Source organism: Pholis gunnellus (assembly GCF_910591455.1).
Source record: "Pholis gunnellus genome assembly, chromosome: 21".
In the NCBI taxonomy this organism is placed as follows: domain Eukaryota; kingdom Metazoa; phylum Chordata; class Actinopteri; order Perciformes; family Pholidae; genus Pholis; species Pholis gunnellus.
Window position 1 is genome coordinate 18,083,275 of NC_136548.1, and position 17,967 is coordinate 18,101,241.

The window sequence follows — 17,967 nt, forward strand, 5'->3', positions numbered from 1 at the left end:
TAATCCAGTCATATAATATGTGATATTAAAGTTGCTCATTCTGCATAATTACTACTTTATGTTCTAGACTGTAGAGAATGTTTTGACACTTTTTACTTGTGGAAAAGATCTGAATACTTCTTCAGCCACGTATAAAAACTATAGTAACTTTTTAAATCAGGATTCTAAAAATAAAACGTGATCCGTTTATGAAATATGTTGCAGATTAAACCATCAAACGTCTATTAATAGTTGAAATTTCTCTCCACCAACGTGAGAGAAGACATCTTCACTTCTCTTTGGAGAGATACGACAGATTTGTTTCCTGGAAGGATCCTGAAACGAGTTGAAAGTAGAGTCGAGGCTCAACGTGTTCTGGGATCAGTTCCAACAGGACGTAGTGAATCCCAAACAGAGGGACGAGGAGCAGCGTCCTGCAGCGTCCTGCAGGGGGCAGCAGAGGACGCTCAGAGACAGACGGACCAATGAGAGCAGAGCAGCGAGTCAATAACACACCTGCTCAGGTGTGTCTGGCTCACGTTCCTCTTCTGAACGATGATCCTGCTGATGTTCAGGAAGATCACGAGGTTTATCTGTGGATCATAACGCAGTACACTGTGGTTAAAGTACACAAGGTACATCTCACACACAGCCTGTTTGTGTGTATATGCTGGTATTTATACTCGTGGATGCGTTTAGAGCTGAGCTGGCCAGACTCTTTCTGATGATGGTTCACATAAAGAACAATATAAAGGCCAAACAAAAGGAATGGTGTTTTCAACCAGTTATACTGCAAGAAAAACCACATATGCCATAGAAAATGTCTTTTATATGAACATACCTACGCAACAATCGCAAACAGAAATCTGTGGTTTAAGTTCTCCTCCTCTGTGCAGTTGCAGAGATGTGAAGCGTTGTGAAGCATCTGTCTCTGTTCTAGAAGGACGACGTCACCTGAACAGCAGCAGGAGAAGCAGAAGCTTCACGTTCACTGTTGATGCTGCACACACACACACACACACACACCATGTGCATTACACGTATGTTTCATTTCATGCTTTCTGTAATCAACAGAAGGGAAATCCTCCCACAGCAGCAGCTCTTGTGAAATATTCAAGTAAAAAAACAACACATGCTGTGAAAACCGTCAGTACTACGCAGGACGTGTACTTCTACTGACATCTGATGGTTTTACTGTGAGCTCATATCTCCAACTAACATCAAATCTTCCCTTCAACTTGTAAAAAGCTATAAACACTGTTTCTACATTGCTTTAATAAAACGTCTAAAACAGTTTTCACTCTAAGATTTCACATTTTAACGTGTTTATTAACAAATTAATCTGAAATATCCGGAAAGTGACACAATCATAGATATATTTTTACAATATGCACGAAACATTATAGTGAACCTTGACTTGTTACTGGTGTTCTGTGGAGTCTTTGCACTGTTAATATAAAAAATAAAGGTGATTTCATGCATAAGTGAGAGCGTTAATTATGTAGAGTCTCCCTCTAGTGTTTGAGTCCTCACAGTGCAGGCAAGTACTGCACTTCTTTGACTTGAGTACTTCCATTTTCTGTTACTTTTTACTTCTCCTCCACTACATCTCAGAGGTACATGTTGTACTTTTTACTGTAGTACATCTCAGAGATACATGTACTTTTTACTGTAGTACATCTCAGAGGTACATGTTGAAATCACTTCTCAGCGTTTACCAAGAACTCAGAGAAAGCCCTCTCCTTATAATTCATTAGTTAGTCATATTTTTGCTCCCTTTGCACAGAGCTAAGCTAGCTGGTTCCCCTTGTTTCCTGTCTTTATGCTAAGCTAAGCTAACTTGCCGTTATTCATATTCATCACATATACATGTGTGCTATTGATCTTCTCGTCTAACTCCCGGGCAAGAAAGCGAAGGAGCTTATTTGCCCTAAATGACTTTCTATAATCTGCACTGAAAGAGTGAAACGTCCTGCGGTCCTTGAAGTGGCTCCTGCAGGTGACAGATTGCTGACCACACGAGGATTTAAACGGGCCTGAGAAGGATCCCACGGCAGCAACCTGGCTGATCTCCCACCAGGATGAATCCAATCATCTTCAGCCGCACCGCTCGTGGCAGCTGTTGAACTGGGCGGATTTCCAAAAAGGAGAACGAGAAAGAGAGAGAGAGAGAGAGCGAGAGAGAGAGAGAGGGAGAAAGAAAGAGAGAGAGAGAGGGAGGAAAAATAAAGACGGAACAAAGAGTCTTGTCCTGCCAACACATCACAGCCTCAACATTCCCAAACACATCTGACCTCAGTGATTCCACTGCTGTTTTCCGGAACTAAAGGGGTTTTTCCTCGACTTGGTGTAAAAGCTGGCGCCCGAGATGTGTGTTAGTGGGAGGCCACAAGAAGGGCCAGTGAGAGCGGAGCGACACAAGGGTGCACTGTTTAGTCCCCCGGGGCCTCCGCTGTTTTATGTGCCAAGACCCGACCTTTGTGTGCCGACCACACTGACCTGTTACTGTAGCTTCTGTTCAGACTGGAAGTCTCTCACAGACACGATGACGTGTTTTTAGATTCAATAAAAACATGTATAACGTTTAGTTTGCCCGTAACCTGTAGTGAAATGATTGTGTAGCTATGCACCATTTACTCTAAAATCTAATCTGATATTAGATAAAATGAGATTTGAAGGGCTTTCATTTTGAAATGCTACATCAGAATGTCCTGGTTCTCCCTGAGTGACCCCACGAGGCGGTCTGCTCGTTGTTCAAATCATCTTATTCCACTTCCTGTTGAAGCTTTATCGCTCTGTTTTTAAAGCTGCACCTGCAAATATTTGTGCATCATTTTATACACATTTCCCCCAAAATATAAAGTTATTAAACGTCTAACTGGTTCTGAACCAGGCTCAGTGTAGTCCTGATCCTCTATCAGACCTCCATCAGTAAAGAGACCATCAGAGAGAAGATGGTCTGTTTCTATAGAGTTATTCTTGATGCTCGTCATCGGAGCCACCGGGTCGGATTCTGGTGAAACCGGATGAACTCATGCAGGTTCACCAGAACCTCCTTCAGCTCAGACTCCAGCAGAGACCGGTCCACGGTGGATAGACCCAGATCCTCCAGCAGAGACCGGTCCACCGTGGACAGACCCAGATCCTCCAGCAGAGACCGGTGCATCTTAATACATAATAATACATCATACTTTATCATTCGAGTGTTGTATCAGTTATATTTTGTATTATCCTGAAACGATTAACTAAATGGGTCAAATAAATGTAGTAGAGTAGAAGTTTAAAGTAACATAATATGGAAGTATTCAAGAAAAGTACAAATACCTCAAAATTATAATAAAAACTTGAGTAAATGTATTCAGTTACTTTCCCACAGCTGGAAACGGCCAGTCAGCATAATAAAAAGGAGTTTTACTTTTGGTGCTGAAGTAAAAAGTAGAAGCATCAGAATATACTTTAAGTTAAATTGTGAAAGTAGGACTTTTACTTGTAACAGAGTATTTTGTACACATTATTTAATCATATAATGTGATATACATGTACCTACAGAAGTGCTATTGAAAGATGAGTGATGCATTAATCATCTAAAACGTGTTGCGCTTTAGAGCTCGTGTTAGCGGCTCTTTGTTGACACCCTTCATGGAACCAGATGGCTGCTTTTGGAGCAGACAGGTTGCATTTCTGTGCAGCCCGTCTCCGCCCCGCAGCGCCCCCGTCCGGCCGCCCGCTGCACTGCGACGAGAAGAAGCCGTGTGAGCCCGGTGAGCGACTGCTGCTGAAGACACAACACCGCCGTCTGCACTCAGGTAAGAAAAACAAGCCAAACACCCGACATATTCTGTTATTTGTTCCAATCCGACATCAGTGCGATGTTTGAAACGTGAACATCGCAGCGGGTCAGAGCGCTGCGTCGTGTTTCTCCATCGGCATTCGTCTTGTCACTTAATTTATATATTTTCTGCTTGAGGAGGGAGAGGTTGGGCCTCTGAGCGTTTACACACGTATAGCAATATCATGCACGTGAATGAAATACATATTCGCTGCACACTTTCCTCCTGCAGCGGCTTGTTTTGCACGTTTATGGTGCGTTTATTTTTTTATTGAATTGTGCGCGATCTCCATCTCCATCGACGATTCCTCCATCTACAAGATAGCAGAGCAACGTGTTCTTGTTGCGGCCGTCGCCGTCACCTCCCTCCGCTAACACGGCCGTGTTTGTTCTCCCTCATTCCCGTGCAAAAAACCAAAATGTCTCCATCCATCCTCCTCCGGAGCAGGTCCGTCTCCCTCTCCAGACTCAGATTGTTCCTTTGCGCGCTGTGACGAGACTAATCCTCCAGAATATTCTGTAATCTCGTTATTAAAGGCTCCCAGAGGACAATAACGCGATGTTATTCCTCTAATATATCGTTTATTGTTGGCAGCTTTCTTTTCTTTGTGTCGTCTGATGGGATTTGAGTCTGAATATTTAGCTTTTTTATTTTTTTTCCTCGCTCCCGTTATTCTGGATCTTTCTCCTCTTTTTTTTTTGCACCAGAGGGCCTAAATGGTTTCCAGCATCGCAGCACACATCCGCTCCTTTTATTCTACAAACCCGCATCTAACCCGATGCACACACACCGCTCTGGTGTTTTGCATTTCATTTACATGTATGTTCATATGTCCTGCAGTATTTAGAGAGCACATCATGTCTGGGGAGGGGGTTGGGGGGGATCGGGATAGCGACGCGGCGCCCTGTGCGCAAATGCCAAGCCCATTTTTCATTTGATCAACAGAGGAGAGAGAGCGCGCGCAGCAGCAGCAGCGTCTCGAGCAGCGCACCGGGCTGCTTATCTGACACATATGGGCTCCTCTGTAATCCAGCCCCGGGGTCAGCGGACAGGATCCTGACGGCACAGTATGGTGCATGCATGGAAAGCCTTTTCAACCACGAACCCCGGATGAGAACAATGAGGTTAATGCGCCGCTCGCATGTCAGCGGCCAGAGCCTCGTCATACCTGTAGTCTCTCCGACACACCTCTTACCCATCCTCACGGGGAGAGGCAGCTTCTGGTTACATTGATTTGTGAAACAAGGAGGGGGGGGAGGGGGGGGGGGGGGGGTTGTGGTCTGCAGCTGGAAGCCGTTCCTCCAACCCGCCAGATGAATGAAAGACATCTCAGTGTCGTTTTGTTAATGTTTAAATAGACACACAACAGCCTTCTGCATGTTTCTGCAGCGCTTTGGAACGAGCTGTTACTGCAGAAGAGCACACAGCCCCCCCCCCCCCCACCCAAAGAACTGCTGAACTTGTAGTTTTTCAAATGCATCTGAATACAACACACACACGTACTTTGAACGAATAACTGCCATGAAGGCTTCATGGAGGATCTACGGAGGCAGACAGTAAACACAAAAACAGCAAAACCTTATGTTTCAGTAAGAAAACCTCCAGTAAAAACATTTTAAATATGTTTATAACGAGTGAAGCTGATGCTTCTTGTCTTAAAGCTGCATTCTCTCTAGTGTCCACCAGGGGGCGACTCCTCTGGTTGTATAGAAGTCTATGAGAAAATGACTCTACTTCTCTCTTGATTTATTACCTCAGTAAACATTGTAAACATGAGTTTATGGTCTCAATCTCTAGTTTCAAGTCTTCTTCAATACAGCATGATGTTCATTTAGTAAATGATGGTCCATTTAGAGTCAAACAGACCATAAAGCAGCGGATGCTTTAGGGCGGGGCTACACGGTGATTGACAGGTCTCGAGACGTATACGGCGTCTCTACGTCACTCCTCCTCAGTCCAGATACGGTCACTCAAAATGTCTGGTTGTTGCATTGTTTTGTTGTCAGAATCAACAACATCGACAGCAGCGCGCTCGAGTTCTCCTGAAGTCAGACGGGATCACGAACATTTCAGAGCAACAGGTGTTTCGGTGTAACGAGTGGCCGTGTTAACTGGTGACTTCAGTCGAATGCGTCCGTGGTTTTGCTCGTAATAACTTACGTAAACAGTCAACGTGGATAATAAACACGGATGAGTCTGTACTTAAAATAGATTTCACGAGGACGCCTCCATGGTTCTGTTGAGGTTCTTTTCCAGCAGATGAGGTTTGGAGAAACAAACTAACCGATGGAGGCAGCTGTAGACCAGCAACTCCTGTGTTCTCCGAGGTAAAAGGACTGTTTGTCAAAGGAGTCTGGTGTCTTTGAAGAGAGCGTAGATAACAGCTGTCTCTGTCTCACAGCAAAGTAAAGAGGTGAAAGTAAACCGAGTCGTCTAACATGCGTTTTGCTGCAGCGCTGAACCGCTTTGCATAATGAAGGTCGGTGGCAACGATGGAGACGAGTCTCCAACCGTTCGTAACAAAAGATGGAGGTTCATTGTCGTTCTCCTTTTGATTGAAACAATCACTCCTCTGAATTCGGCGTCTGACTATCGTTGAGTCATCGGCTTCAGCGTCAGGCGTTATGAAACGAGTCATTTAGCAAAGACGGCCTCCTGCAGGCTCCGGTCCAGAGATGACCTCATCGGCCTCGGCCTCAGGGGGCTTAGGCTGGCAACGCCAACAGCATCACTGCAATTACTTCTCTCGACGAGCTTTCACTCAAGTTCTTCATAGATGTCTGATCTAGAGCTGAAACTATGAGTTCATTCATCGGTTAGCCGAGAGACGGGAAATTAATCTGCAACAGATCATGTTTCAGGTCATTTTGAGCAAAAAAAAGCGAAATTTTCTTCTCAAATGTGAAGATTTGCTGCTTTTCTATGAGCGCAAACTCTATATATTTAGCTTTTGAACAAAGAAAACACGATTTGAAGACGTCAACTTGTGATCGTATCTTCTGACATTTTGAGAATTGTTTTTAGTTGGAGGCCTAATCTTCTTCTTCTGCGTTCTTACTTGTGATTCTGACTCAAATTTCAGATAATCAAACACAAAGTTTGCTCTTTGACGTTTACGGTTCTGTAAAGACAAATAGGTTTCCGGGCGTTTCCTCCAGACAAGCGGTACACTTTTACATGTGTGCATTCATTCTGGTGAACAGGAAGAAAAAGACGAGATAAAACTCTGCGATAGACTCGTTAAAGAGAAGAGTAAATGCCACGGCGAGCTTTAAACCGCATTCTTCTGCAGTTAATTGGCTCCATGCTGACGGAGGATTGGTTCATTTCACCAGTGTGTGTGTGTGTGTGTGTTTTGTGTACATGTTGAAACATGCAGCAGCTGGAGATGACTTTACTCTCTTCACCATGACAACACAGGACGACTTCCTCATGTTTAGAATTCCTCGCTGAGAGACGGTCTTTGGATCGTGTGACGCGTGTCTTGTTTGCCGAGCGGCAGGGTGCGGTTTCTACATCCTGGAGGAGAGACAACAAAGGTGGAGAACCTATTTGACTACCGGGCATCGCCGCTCCCACCACGTCACAGAGTCGGTCTGCAGGGCTGAGGGAGGGAGCGATGAGGGGAAAGTGGGTCAGGGATGCAGAAGCAGCGGAGCGTGAGAGCAGCATCCTCGTCTCCGAGCGTCGAGCAGCGCTGGTGAGCCGGCAGGACGACACACACGACGCCTTCGTTCTTTTAGCCCCGAAAAACACAAAATGAATCGACAACAATGTTAAATGTTCTGGAACGCTTCTCTCTGTTCACTAGGGCCATCAGGGATGATCAATATGTAGATATTGTGATAATTGTAATGTCATAATAAGGCAGAAGTGTCGTCTTTTTCTGGTTTTAATCGATTAAAGTGATGTTTTCACTCCTTGTTTTCAAGTCCTCACACTTTAAATATGAATATTTTACCATCTTTTTCTTGGTTGAATGCTAAAAATGTATCGATTATCAGAATTGTTGTCGATTAATTAACTGTAGATCGACTAATTGATTCAAAGAATGCTTAAAAAAAGCTTTTTTTCTGTCTCTGATATGATGATGAACAGATTTATGGACGGTTTGACAAACCGGTTTCACTGTTTTATGACAATTTAAGGACCAAACGATTAATCATCCGGACAAAATCGATATGAAAACCTCGCAGAGATGTAATGATTTTTACTCCCTCATATGGGTCAAGCTACAAAAAACCAGCTCGCATCTGAAAGCATCTTCTCGTTAACTGTCGGTTTCCTCCCACGTGTTTCATTCCGTGCATCACACGTGAACATCGAGGGTTAATAAACACACACTCGGGCTTCGTGCTCCTGGAGCCGAGTCAACATCCCTGTTGACCGAAGCTTCCTCGCGGAGCCGTCTCGGTCCGGGGGTTTTTTGCTCGGGCGCCAACTTTTACACTTTCACACGACCCCGAGAGGATCGAGCTGCGTCGGCTGACCTTTTCAGCCTCTTCCCCCTCATGAAGCCGCGACAAAGAGCGCTGTCACGTTCCCTCTCTGCAGCAGGTGAAATGTGTGCCGGTCGTTTTGTGTTAAAACGATGACGATACAAAAGTCTTTGCAGAGTCCTTTGAGAGGCCTGAAGTTCCAGAGATGTGTAGTGGAATAATGTCCCCACGCTGCAGACTAATGGTCATCAGGTCGAGGATCCAGCTCCTATCAGCGTCTCTGAGCTCCCGGATGCAGAGTGAGCGGCTCCTCCGAGTGGATTGTCTTGGTTGGCAGCAGTGCTCGTTGTTCGGAGTCTGTCATGTGTGATGCCACAATGGCAGTTTTGTCCGGGAGCACTGAGAGTACACTATTCATCAGGACTTCTATGGGACACACAGATATCTCTCTCTCTCTCTCTGCCAGTAATATCTCCTGTTTGTTTGTTTTTTAATGCAGTTTTTTAAAAAAGAAGTCTGGTGAGGGTTTCAGTCCGTCTGGTTCCAAACCTTTTGAATCGCTGCCGGATTTATTTCAGCGAATCAAAACACTGTGTTTCCAAAAAACAACCAAGAAGAGCCAATCAGAGCTCTGTGGGCGGGATCGAGAATGGGGACTTTATGTTCCCGCGCCAGAGCCAGAAAAACTACAAAAGGCGCGACCAAGAAAATGGCGGCAAGCGTGGAAGAGATCGATGGCGACGCAGCGGTGCCGGTTGCCGTGAGTGAAGTTACGGAACTCTTTAAACGACTTCTAACATAATCATTTACAAAAGGTCACAAATTATTTTTAAAAAACAGCTGGTCACTGTAGTTTTTCTCTCAAACTGGAGGAAATAGTGCATTTGTTGGGGACTACTTTCAGTGGCGGATTAATCCACACTTGGGGAGAGAGGCGTTTAAATGTTGACGCGGTCGCCACTTCCTCCCGTTCGTTGTTTGCTCTGCATGTGTGACGCTGTTTAAACACGCAAGGTCAGCAGATACTGTAAGAACGCACACAGAGTGAAGGTCATGTCGCTCAGCCGAGGAGTCGCCACAGCAACAGTTTAGGCTCTGCTGGTCGTGAAGAGGCCGTCGCATCACTTTGGTGGTGAAAAGCTTGAAGAGGACGAGTGGCGGGAGAAGTCCTGCATTCAAAGTCTGACTTTACTCCCTCGTCGTATTTTCACAAAATGTACTTTAAGTATTGAAGCAGAGATGTGACGCTGTGACTGTTTTATTATAAGCAACGTAGGAGCGTTGATACCGACGGTGAAGCCGGTTTTAACGACTTTACATTAGTCCAGCGGTTGAGTACAAGTACCTGAAAACCTGACCACAGTACCCTCCTTGTGTAAATCTACTCATTTACAACAATAATCTGTTAAACCACAGATTATTTACCGTATTGCGTCGTGATATTGATGATTGTTCTGCAGCTTTAATACGATGAACTGTGTTTGTGTTCGTGCTGATTAAAGTCAAAACAACAGACGACGATCAGAGGCCGACAAACCTGCTGCAACACACGGACACGGAAAGAGCAGTTAGGATTACGCCATAAACTCTCTGCTGTGTGTGTGTGTGTGTGTGTGTGTGTGTGTGTGTGTGTGTGTGTGTGTGTGCTGATGTAACGAGAGGCTTGTGTTTAATCTGACGTGTAATCCTCTTTTTACGAGATTTGATGCAACTCACATCTCGCCGGTTGAAGGAGCGTTTGGTGACTGTTGCTTCCTGTAGTACAGTACACGCAGTACACGCAGTACTAGCAGTACTAGCAGTAACTAAGTACATTCACTGTGTACTTCTATTTGAGGTACTTGTATTTAGCTCGGGTCTTTTCTTTTCACACCTCTTCACACTTTAAATATTCTACGTTTGCTACATTTGAAAGCTTTAGTTATTTTACAAAATATTTTCGTGCACAAAACACACAAAGAGGTTATTAAATATGATAAATATATAAAATACATTTAACTATCAAACACTTTGTTCAAGTGCAGCTATAGATCGTCGGCTGTTTTGATGATTATTATGGAACATTTCCTGGTTTTTCTTTTAACTATTTTATTTGATGTCAACGTATCAGAGGGAATGTTTCGGCATTTTTAACTATTTTTTACAAACCAAACAATCAATTAAAGTAGAAAATGATCAGCGTATTATTCCACAATGAAACTTATCACATTATTAGTTAATAGCAGTTCTGCTTTTACCCTATTGCATGATAATAATCTAATAAAATGATATTTATTATAGTAGAACAGTCACAGTTTGGATGTTTTCATGATTAAACTGACTTTTACTTGCACCAGAGTATTTTTTACAGCGTGGCATCTGAATACCTCCTCCTCCTCCTCTATCTATGTAAAGCATCTATAGTGTTAGCATCTTGATGATGATGATGATGATGGAACATGAAACACACTTGTTCAGAGGTGCTTGTTTAGGAAGCGAGTGACAGTGAGGACGACGTGCACATGGGCAGAAGGGACTATTTTTATCAGTCGGGCTGTAACACGAAGCGCCGACCCGACATCAGCGAGTATAAATAACCGGTCTTCAGTGTCTGTTTACATTCGCTGGTGACGGACTAACTTCTGCACGCCGGAAAGACAAAATGTCCACGCTGTGCGCGTCATGCTTATATTTTAATCTTTGAAACCCGCTGGGTCAGCAAATGTTGTCTGGACTTGTTGCTGCGTGAGAGAAGCCGGACTTAACTCTGTCCCCGCTCTGTCCCTGCAGCCCGACCTGCGACTGGCAATGGACTACACGAACAACGCCCCCAACAGCTACAGCTCCGGAGACACCATGACCTCCTCCTTAGCCAGCATGACCATCAACGACCAGCACCGCCAGGAGAACGGGGTCATCATGAAAGGTCAGAGTCAAGGCGGCGTTATTTAGGCCCAAAGTCACGAGGCGTTGCTCTCCGTGTGCAGGTGTGAAAAAGCTCAGACAGGTGATGAAAGTAAACACGCCTGATGCAGAATAAGTGCAAGAAAGTAACGATGAAATATCATCCAGGAAGTCATAAATCTGAAGGTTAATCAATGCTTGAGAACGCTGCACAGCTTCTTCATGAACCAGCAGACAGGAGTTCACAGCTGGCTTCACGTCACAGCGTGAGCTGCTTGCTCGTATTTGATTGGCTCTCGCTGGATGACCTCACTGAGTGCATTCATGCAGCGCTGCGTCAATGCGGTGATGTCATCCTGATGACATCCTGTCATCCTGATGACATCACCGCGTGCTATCGTGACATCGCGGGTAAAGCGCTCGTGTGAAGACGCCTCTCTGTCGGCGAGCCGTTAGAAATACACAAGAATGAGTTTCTCATGAATAATATTTTAGAAGCTGAGAACAGTTTCCAAGGTTACGAGTGATCTGTTGGTTTCAACCTACAGCTTCACAAAAATAACTGTTTTAATGTAGTTTATCTGCATATGACGTCTACCGATGGAGCTGTTTAAATCAACAACAATGTCAGTTTACATTTATTTACAAACACGATTTTAATAGATATTCATCATAATAAGGAAAATGTGCACAAAAGTAATTTATAAAGCAGTTATAAACCGGTGATGTGGGGAAATTATTTATCAAAATAAATAAAATCTAATTATTATTATTATTATATTGTTATTTCAACATTATTATTATTATGATTATTATTATAAATATAATTTATTTCCTAGAATTTGTATTTATTATTAATGAATTATTATAATTAACAATATTATTATTATTATTAATAATTGAATTAATTATCTTTTTATTTGCCGTAGTCTTGTGATTGGTTTTATGTGTTTTTATTTGTTATCATGTGACCCAGCTAGGTTTAAATTAGCACTTTAATCCCAGAATATATCCTAAACGATCTGAAAGAGAAGGATTTATAAAGAGTCAAATCTCTCGCATACAGTTTTGCTAAAGGTCACCGTGGTCCGTAGAGATCGGGGGGGGGGGGGGGGGGGGGCTGGAGCCCCACAGTTTCAGCTGCGCTTTGTTTTAATCAGCTTTACATAACGGACACAAGACGTGCTCGACAGGCCCGAGCGGCTGCAGCTGCACCGCGCTCTGTAATCTGGGTCAGAACGAGCTGCTGTCGCCGCATTCAGCCCACAAACAATCAGGCTGCTAACGAGGCACAGAGAGAAAAAAGCCTGAACGGATGAAGAAAAGTCTTGTTTGTCAGTTTCACAGTTAGATAAATAAATAACAGGCCTGACGGATTGTTCAGTAGCTGATAACCATCTTCAGTGTCTCCCCTCTCATCCCTTCTTATCAAACCGTACGGCCGATTAGTGCGTAGCCTAGCGTTCCCCAGCTTACAGCCCTCGCTGGTTCAGTCCTTCTCCCCGTTTTCACTTCCCATCATCTCACGCACAAACAGGAAGCAGCAGCGCACACAGTCAGGTCCGCCCGTCAGCAGCGAAACACGACGTGAGTATCTCGTCCGTCTGCAGAAGAGCGTAGGAGACGTAGTTAGGAAGCATAGTCTGTGTAGTGTAGACGGTAGCTGTGTGGTTGTGTTTAGTTCAGAGCAGTACATTGGGGTTTAGAAATGTAATTTCCTGTCATAAATTAATTAGGAATCAACTTGAAATGTGATCCTGTCGGTCTGAATTTTACCCATAAATGCAGTTAAAGTGGCGAATAGAAAATGTGTTTTATTAATGATCTCTGCTGCTCTCAGCTTTACGGGGCTTCATAGTGAGTTTAAGCTGATTGTTCGTCACTTTCAGCGCTCTCATAGCGTCGCGTCCATCAAAGCAACAGTTCACCAAACAGCAGACAGACGCAGCTACAGACTCAGCTGTGTTCAGCAGATATTTGGTGGTGGAGACCAAAAACGGAGCTAAAAGAGAGAGAACGGTGGACTCACATTCATCATGTGACACAAACACAAAGAGTCTAAATGAACAATCATGTCGTCTGTAACTGCTGGATGAGTGAACACGACAATTCAACATATTAAAAGGTGATAATATAACAATATTATGTTCACAAGTGGCCAAGAGAATCTGTTCCTGCAGGTTTAAGTGTTAGAATATATTTAGTTCTTTGATAAAACATAAAAGATGTAAATCTGCACTGATCCAGGTACAAGTACACAACTCTATATTCCATGAGTTTCCTCCAGAACTCACCTCGAGGCCCAGAACCCTTTTCTGAATACAGTCTGGATCAAATCTTTAATGTAACCATTCAGCCGTCAGATCTGTTTCAACAGGTTTTAATGGTTTTGCTGCTGTCGTTCTTCTTCACAGCGCACATGAACATTGATTGTGTTCAAAGTGTTTTTTTTTCACAGCGGCGTCTCACTGAACCTCCAGCCTGACCTCCGGTTTACCTTTAATTCACAGAGACCGAAGCAGCTCTCAGTGAAAACGGTTTGAAAGCTGAATCTGAACCCCGTGACGCCGAGGTGCCTCCCGGTACGCCGCTCCTGCACTCCTCACGGCCTGAAACTCAACCTAACCCTCGTTTAGCATGTTCCACTTTTCATTTCTCCTCTTTCACATTAAACTCCTTTTTTGTTTCACAGATAAAACTGAAGAAATGTTCATCTTTGTTTGTTAATTTTCTTCTTTTCTTTCAGCATGTCTTGGTTTAAAGTTTTCTGCTTTTGTTTGCTAACGTGTGCTTCAAACATGCTTTTCTGATATTTACAGCCTGCTGGCACGTCTCTCTGTGCCGTCACTGCAAAACAAAGTGCAACAAGAGAGACTAGCACACAAAGATAGCTGTGAGAATTAGCCGCGGTAGCTCCACTCCCGTCTGGGTCGAGCATGCTTTGATCATAAACAACGAGAGCGACAGCGAAGTCCAAAGCGTAGCGGAAAAGTAAGGTCATCGGGTTCAAAACGCTCCTCGATCTGTTAAACAGCTCCTGCAAACGTGAGAAATACCTCAGCGGCGAGGTCAGGAGGTGTTTGTTTCAAGAGCCCGTTTAGCTTCTGTAATCCGGAGAGATTAGGCTGAGATTGAGGGGGTTGAACTGTTAGCTACACTTCTGACTGACTGACATGTATTTATCCTGCAGCAGAGGCGTCTGCAGAGGAAGCCGGCGTTGCAGCTGAAGTGCCCGAGCTCTCAGAAACAGAGAGCCCCTCACGTGGAGACGAGGGGCCGCTCGGTACGCCTCCGGTCTTTCAGCTCCCGCCTCTTTTTTCAGCTGCTTGTGCATTTTGGTTTGTTTTCATAAGTTTGACTTTGTTGGGATTTCTGCTTTCTTACTCGAGAAGATTTGACACCGCTCACATGTCTGTGTGATAAGTATGATTAGCTGTTTAGCTTAGCTTAGCATAAAGACTGGAAACAAGGGGGGAACAGCTAGCCTAGCTCGCTAATTAACCGTGTTGGACAGCAATGAGTCGGGCTTCAACTACAGACCATTTTATCAATGAATCAATTAGTCTATAAGACATAAAACAGTGAAAGATCACAACGTCTTAGATCACAGGGCGATTAATTGATGACATTTAAGGTAATTTAAGCTAATCAACATTTGTCTTTTTATCTGCACAAACACCAAAGTGTGAACATGTCTATTTGTGATTTAACAGGGATTATTTGCAGCATTTTTTTTTGCAGTAACTTCCTGATTTCCTGAACTCTTAAAACGACAACTTGTTGTTTTTTGTGCGGGTTAAACAAATAAGATTCAACGTGTTCTTCAGAGAGCTTTAGCCAGGCTAGCTGTTTCCCTCTGCTTCCAGTCTCTGTGCTAAGCTAAGCTAAGCTAACGGGCTGTATAGCTTCATACCGAACATAAAGAGTTGTGTTGATCTTCTCGTGTAACTGGCTGCGAGAAAGCAGATACGTTTTTAACTCTTCCTTTAAGTTGTTTAACTTCTAACTGCTCTGGTGTTTTGTAAAGATTACGCTTCTTTTCCTTTTCTTTCAGCTTCCTGACTGGAAAACAGAGTTTTCTTTTTGTTGCTTCTTCTGTTCCCTCGCGCTTCGCTCTCACGGTTGATCTTAAACGGACTCAAACACGTCCTCGTTTTATAAAAGTAGAAGATGGTCACATCCCGGCTGTTCCAGAGTGGGGGGGGGGGAATGTGCCAAACCCGCAGGCTGATTTAAGACTCCTGTGATCTGTTACACAGATGCAGCGGGAACGCCGGGAATAATGTTAAAACCACGAGCACCACATGGAGCCGCCAGTTGGGCGTGGGCACCGCTGCTCCACGTCAGACTGGTGGAAACCTGGATGTTTGCGTATTGATCTCTGTGTTTGAGTGATTTATTGTAAGAGTTATGTGCTCAGTGCTGCATTAACTGAAGACGAGCTGTATGAAGGCTTCGTATTGATTTCTGTTGCAGTGAGCGAGTGTATTAATCATGAATGACAGGAACTCATCGCTGATCTCTTTTCTCCATTTGTCTCGTCACGTTCAAGCAGCAGCAGGAGCAGCTTCAACAGGTAGGCTGTTTCATGTGTTATTGATCGCGCTGGACTGTGTTTATTTATGGATGTGAGTTCAGTTATAACTCCAGGTGGACAAAAAGATGTTCAGTCAGCTTTCATAATATCATGTGTGTTACACCAATGATTATAGACATTTACAGGGTTTAATTACGAGTAATTGATCATTTAAACCACGTAAAAAGGTAATTTTATGTTAATTTGTGACATTTGCATTAAATTATTATGAATATATTATAATATATATGCTGTAGAGATGTAAAAAGATCATTCAATTTGCCGTTCAATTTAATTGATTTACTTTTAAAGCTGCATTATCTTGTTTTCTATATATTATTATTACATATATATATATAATGTTTACTGTCTTTTAAAGCATAATTATTGATTCATATTCAAAGTGAGGACCTATAACCATTAATTCAGCTTTGAATGCATCATTTAATTGCTCATAGTTTTGGTGTCTCACTCCAGACTCAGGAGGCTTTTTTGTGTTTGAACAGTTTCCTCCAGAGGTTTTTTTTGCATTATTTTAGTTCACAGAAGGAGTTGAGACTTCATTGAGTGGCCTCCTGTTTGTATTCGTCCACTGGTTTGCATCAGCTGTTGTCCGTCGCCCCGGTGTGATGCATTGATGTCCGTCTTCATCTCATTTTACTTTCATGTGAACCGCCGTTGATCACGTTTTGCATCTTCACCTTTCATAGCTCGTGAAATAATAAAACGGACTCTTTTGATTTCATCAGTTGTACAGTTCTGTTCACTCCTTCAGTGTATTTGTTTTTGTTTCAATGGGGAGATGGAAAAACAAGTGCTGTGAATGTCATCATTAATCTGCTTTCCAAAACAAATTAGCAAAGCCCGGTGCTTCTGCAGTCCGCAGTGAGTTTGCGTTTGCGGGCGACGGGTCAAATCCTGCCGGGGCGGTCGTTGACCTCATGGGAGCTTCCTGCCCCTCGGACCCAGGAAACGAGGCGGTGGGGGAGTGCGGGAAGAGGCTCAGTGAGTCCTTGTGGGCCTCTGAAGACCTGGGCTCCGGGCCGGAGGTCAGACGGGACGACGGGACGAGCCCCGCGGACTCCCAGCGGGCGATCAGCCTCGACGCCTCCGAGTGCCTGGCCGAAATGAGCAACCTGTCCGGGGTGTCTTTAGTCCGCAGCGAGGCTTTGGAAGACCTGACCTCCATCGGACACAGAAGCTCGAGTATCAGCCAGGGAGAGGAGTCTCTCGTCTCTGAAGATGGAGCGGATTTAAATTCCAGAAACACCCCCCCGGAAGCACAAAACACCCAAAATCTGTCACACTTTGACTCTCAATCAGAAGATCTCCACGGCGGTAGGAACATTTCCCAGAACGACGATAGCCCGTTAAGCAACATGCCATCTGAGAACAGCAGCCGTGACTCATCGTTACACAGGGCCGGCTATTCAAAGCCCCACATTTCTAGTGACTCAGACTCGAGCGCGGCTCAGACCGCCGGTGCCGCCGAGCTCCGGAAAACTCCCCCCCAAAGCCCCGCAGCCAGAAAGTCTTTGGTTCCAGTCGCTATTTTCAAAGGTCTGTTTGCTGTCGTCTTCACCAGTTCAGAGTCCTCTTCAGTTAACTCCTTCCACTTCTTTCTTTTACAAGCGCAGCTTCTACCGTATGCTATGCTGCACTCCCCCCCTCTCTATTGGACGTTAACTTTGACCCGAGGAGAAGCTTGTTGTCCTCCCTCCCCACTTTTTGTTTTCATGTCTCCATCTCTGCTCACCTTGCTGGTTAATGCGGCCCCACGAAAAAAAAATCCACTTTTTCTTTTTTGGGTTTCCACAAGCACTTTGTGTCACCATGCATGCTGCATATCACCAACATTTGTTTCTTTGCCGTGTGAATGTGTTCAGGCACACACTGGGTAGCGAAAGTCTTTCACTTGGGTGGAAAATGAAGAAGAAATGAAAGTATAATTAACTTTAAATCTAAAATCTGCTTCTCTTTTCTGCCTGTAGCTCAAGCAAAGGTGGATAACAGCTCTGCAGATAAGGTACGTGACCAGGAACATTATTACAGATGTCAATCATTTCTTTTGTTAAAGGGATCGTTCTGGTTTATTACAACTTGGAACATATTTTATTAGCTTTGTGGCAATTTTTCTATCAGTTATTGATCTAGAAACATGGCGACAGTGGAGCAGGAAACATTCAGTCAGATGATCAGACAGGTTGTGAATAAATCTCCTGGTTGGACAGCTCGTGTTTTGAGACTTTGAGAGCATCAG

General features: G+C 44.0%; 1 protein-coding gene across 13 annotated transcripts in view; it reads left to right on the plus strand.

Moving 5' to 3' along the window:
- The first annotated feature begins 3,734 nt into the window (after nucleotides 1–3,734).
- mapta (microtubule-associated protein tau a) overlaps nucleotides 3,735–17,967 on the plus strand; it is a 28,801-nt gene continuing 14,568 nt past the window's right edge. For 7 of the 13 annotated variants that reach the window (XM_079183181.1, XM_079183178.1, XM_079183189.1 and 4 more), the window contains exons 1-5: nucleotides 10,866–11,153; nucleotides 13,642–13,713; nucleotides 14,322–14,414; nucleotides 15,684–15,707; nucleotides 17,699–17,733. In XM_079183181.1, coding sequence (XP_079039307.1) covers nucleotides 11,036–11,153; nucleotides 13,642–13,713; nucleotides 14,322–14,414; nucleotides 15,684–15,707; nucleotides 17,699–17,733 — 342 coding nt within the window. In that variant the 5' untranslated portion in view covers nucleotides 10,866–11,035. Of the gene's footprint in view, nucleotides 3,786–8,227; nucleotides 8,367–10,865; nucleotides 11,154–13,641; nucleotides 13,714–14,321; nucleotides 14,415–15,683; nucleotides 15,708–17,698; nucleotides 17,734–17,967 lie in introns of those variants that run through there. The other 6 variants (XM_079183177.1, XM_079183182.1, XM_079183183.1 and 3 more) reach the window with 6 other exon arrangements.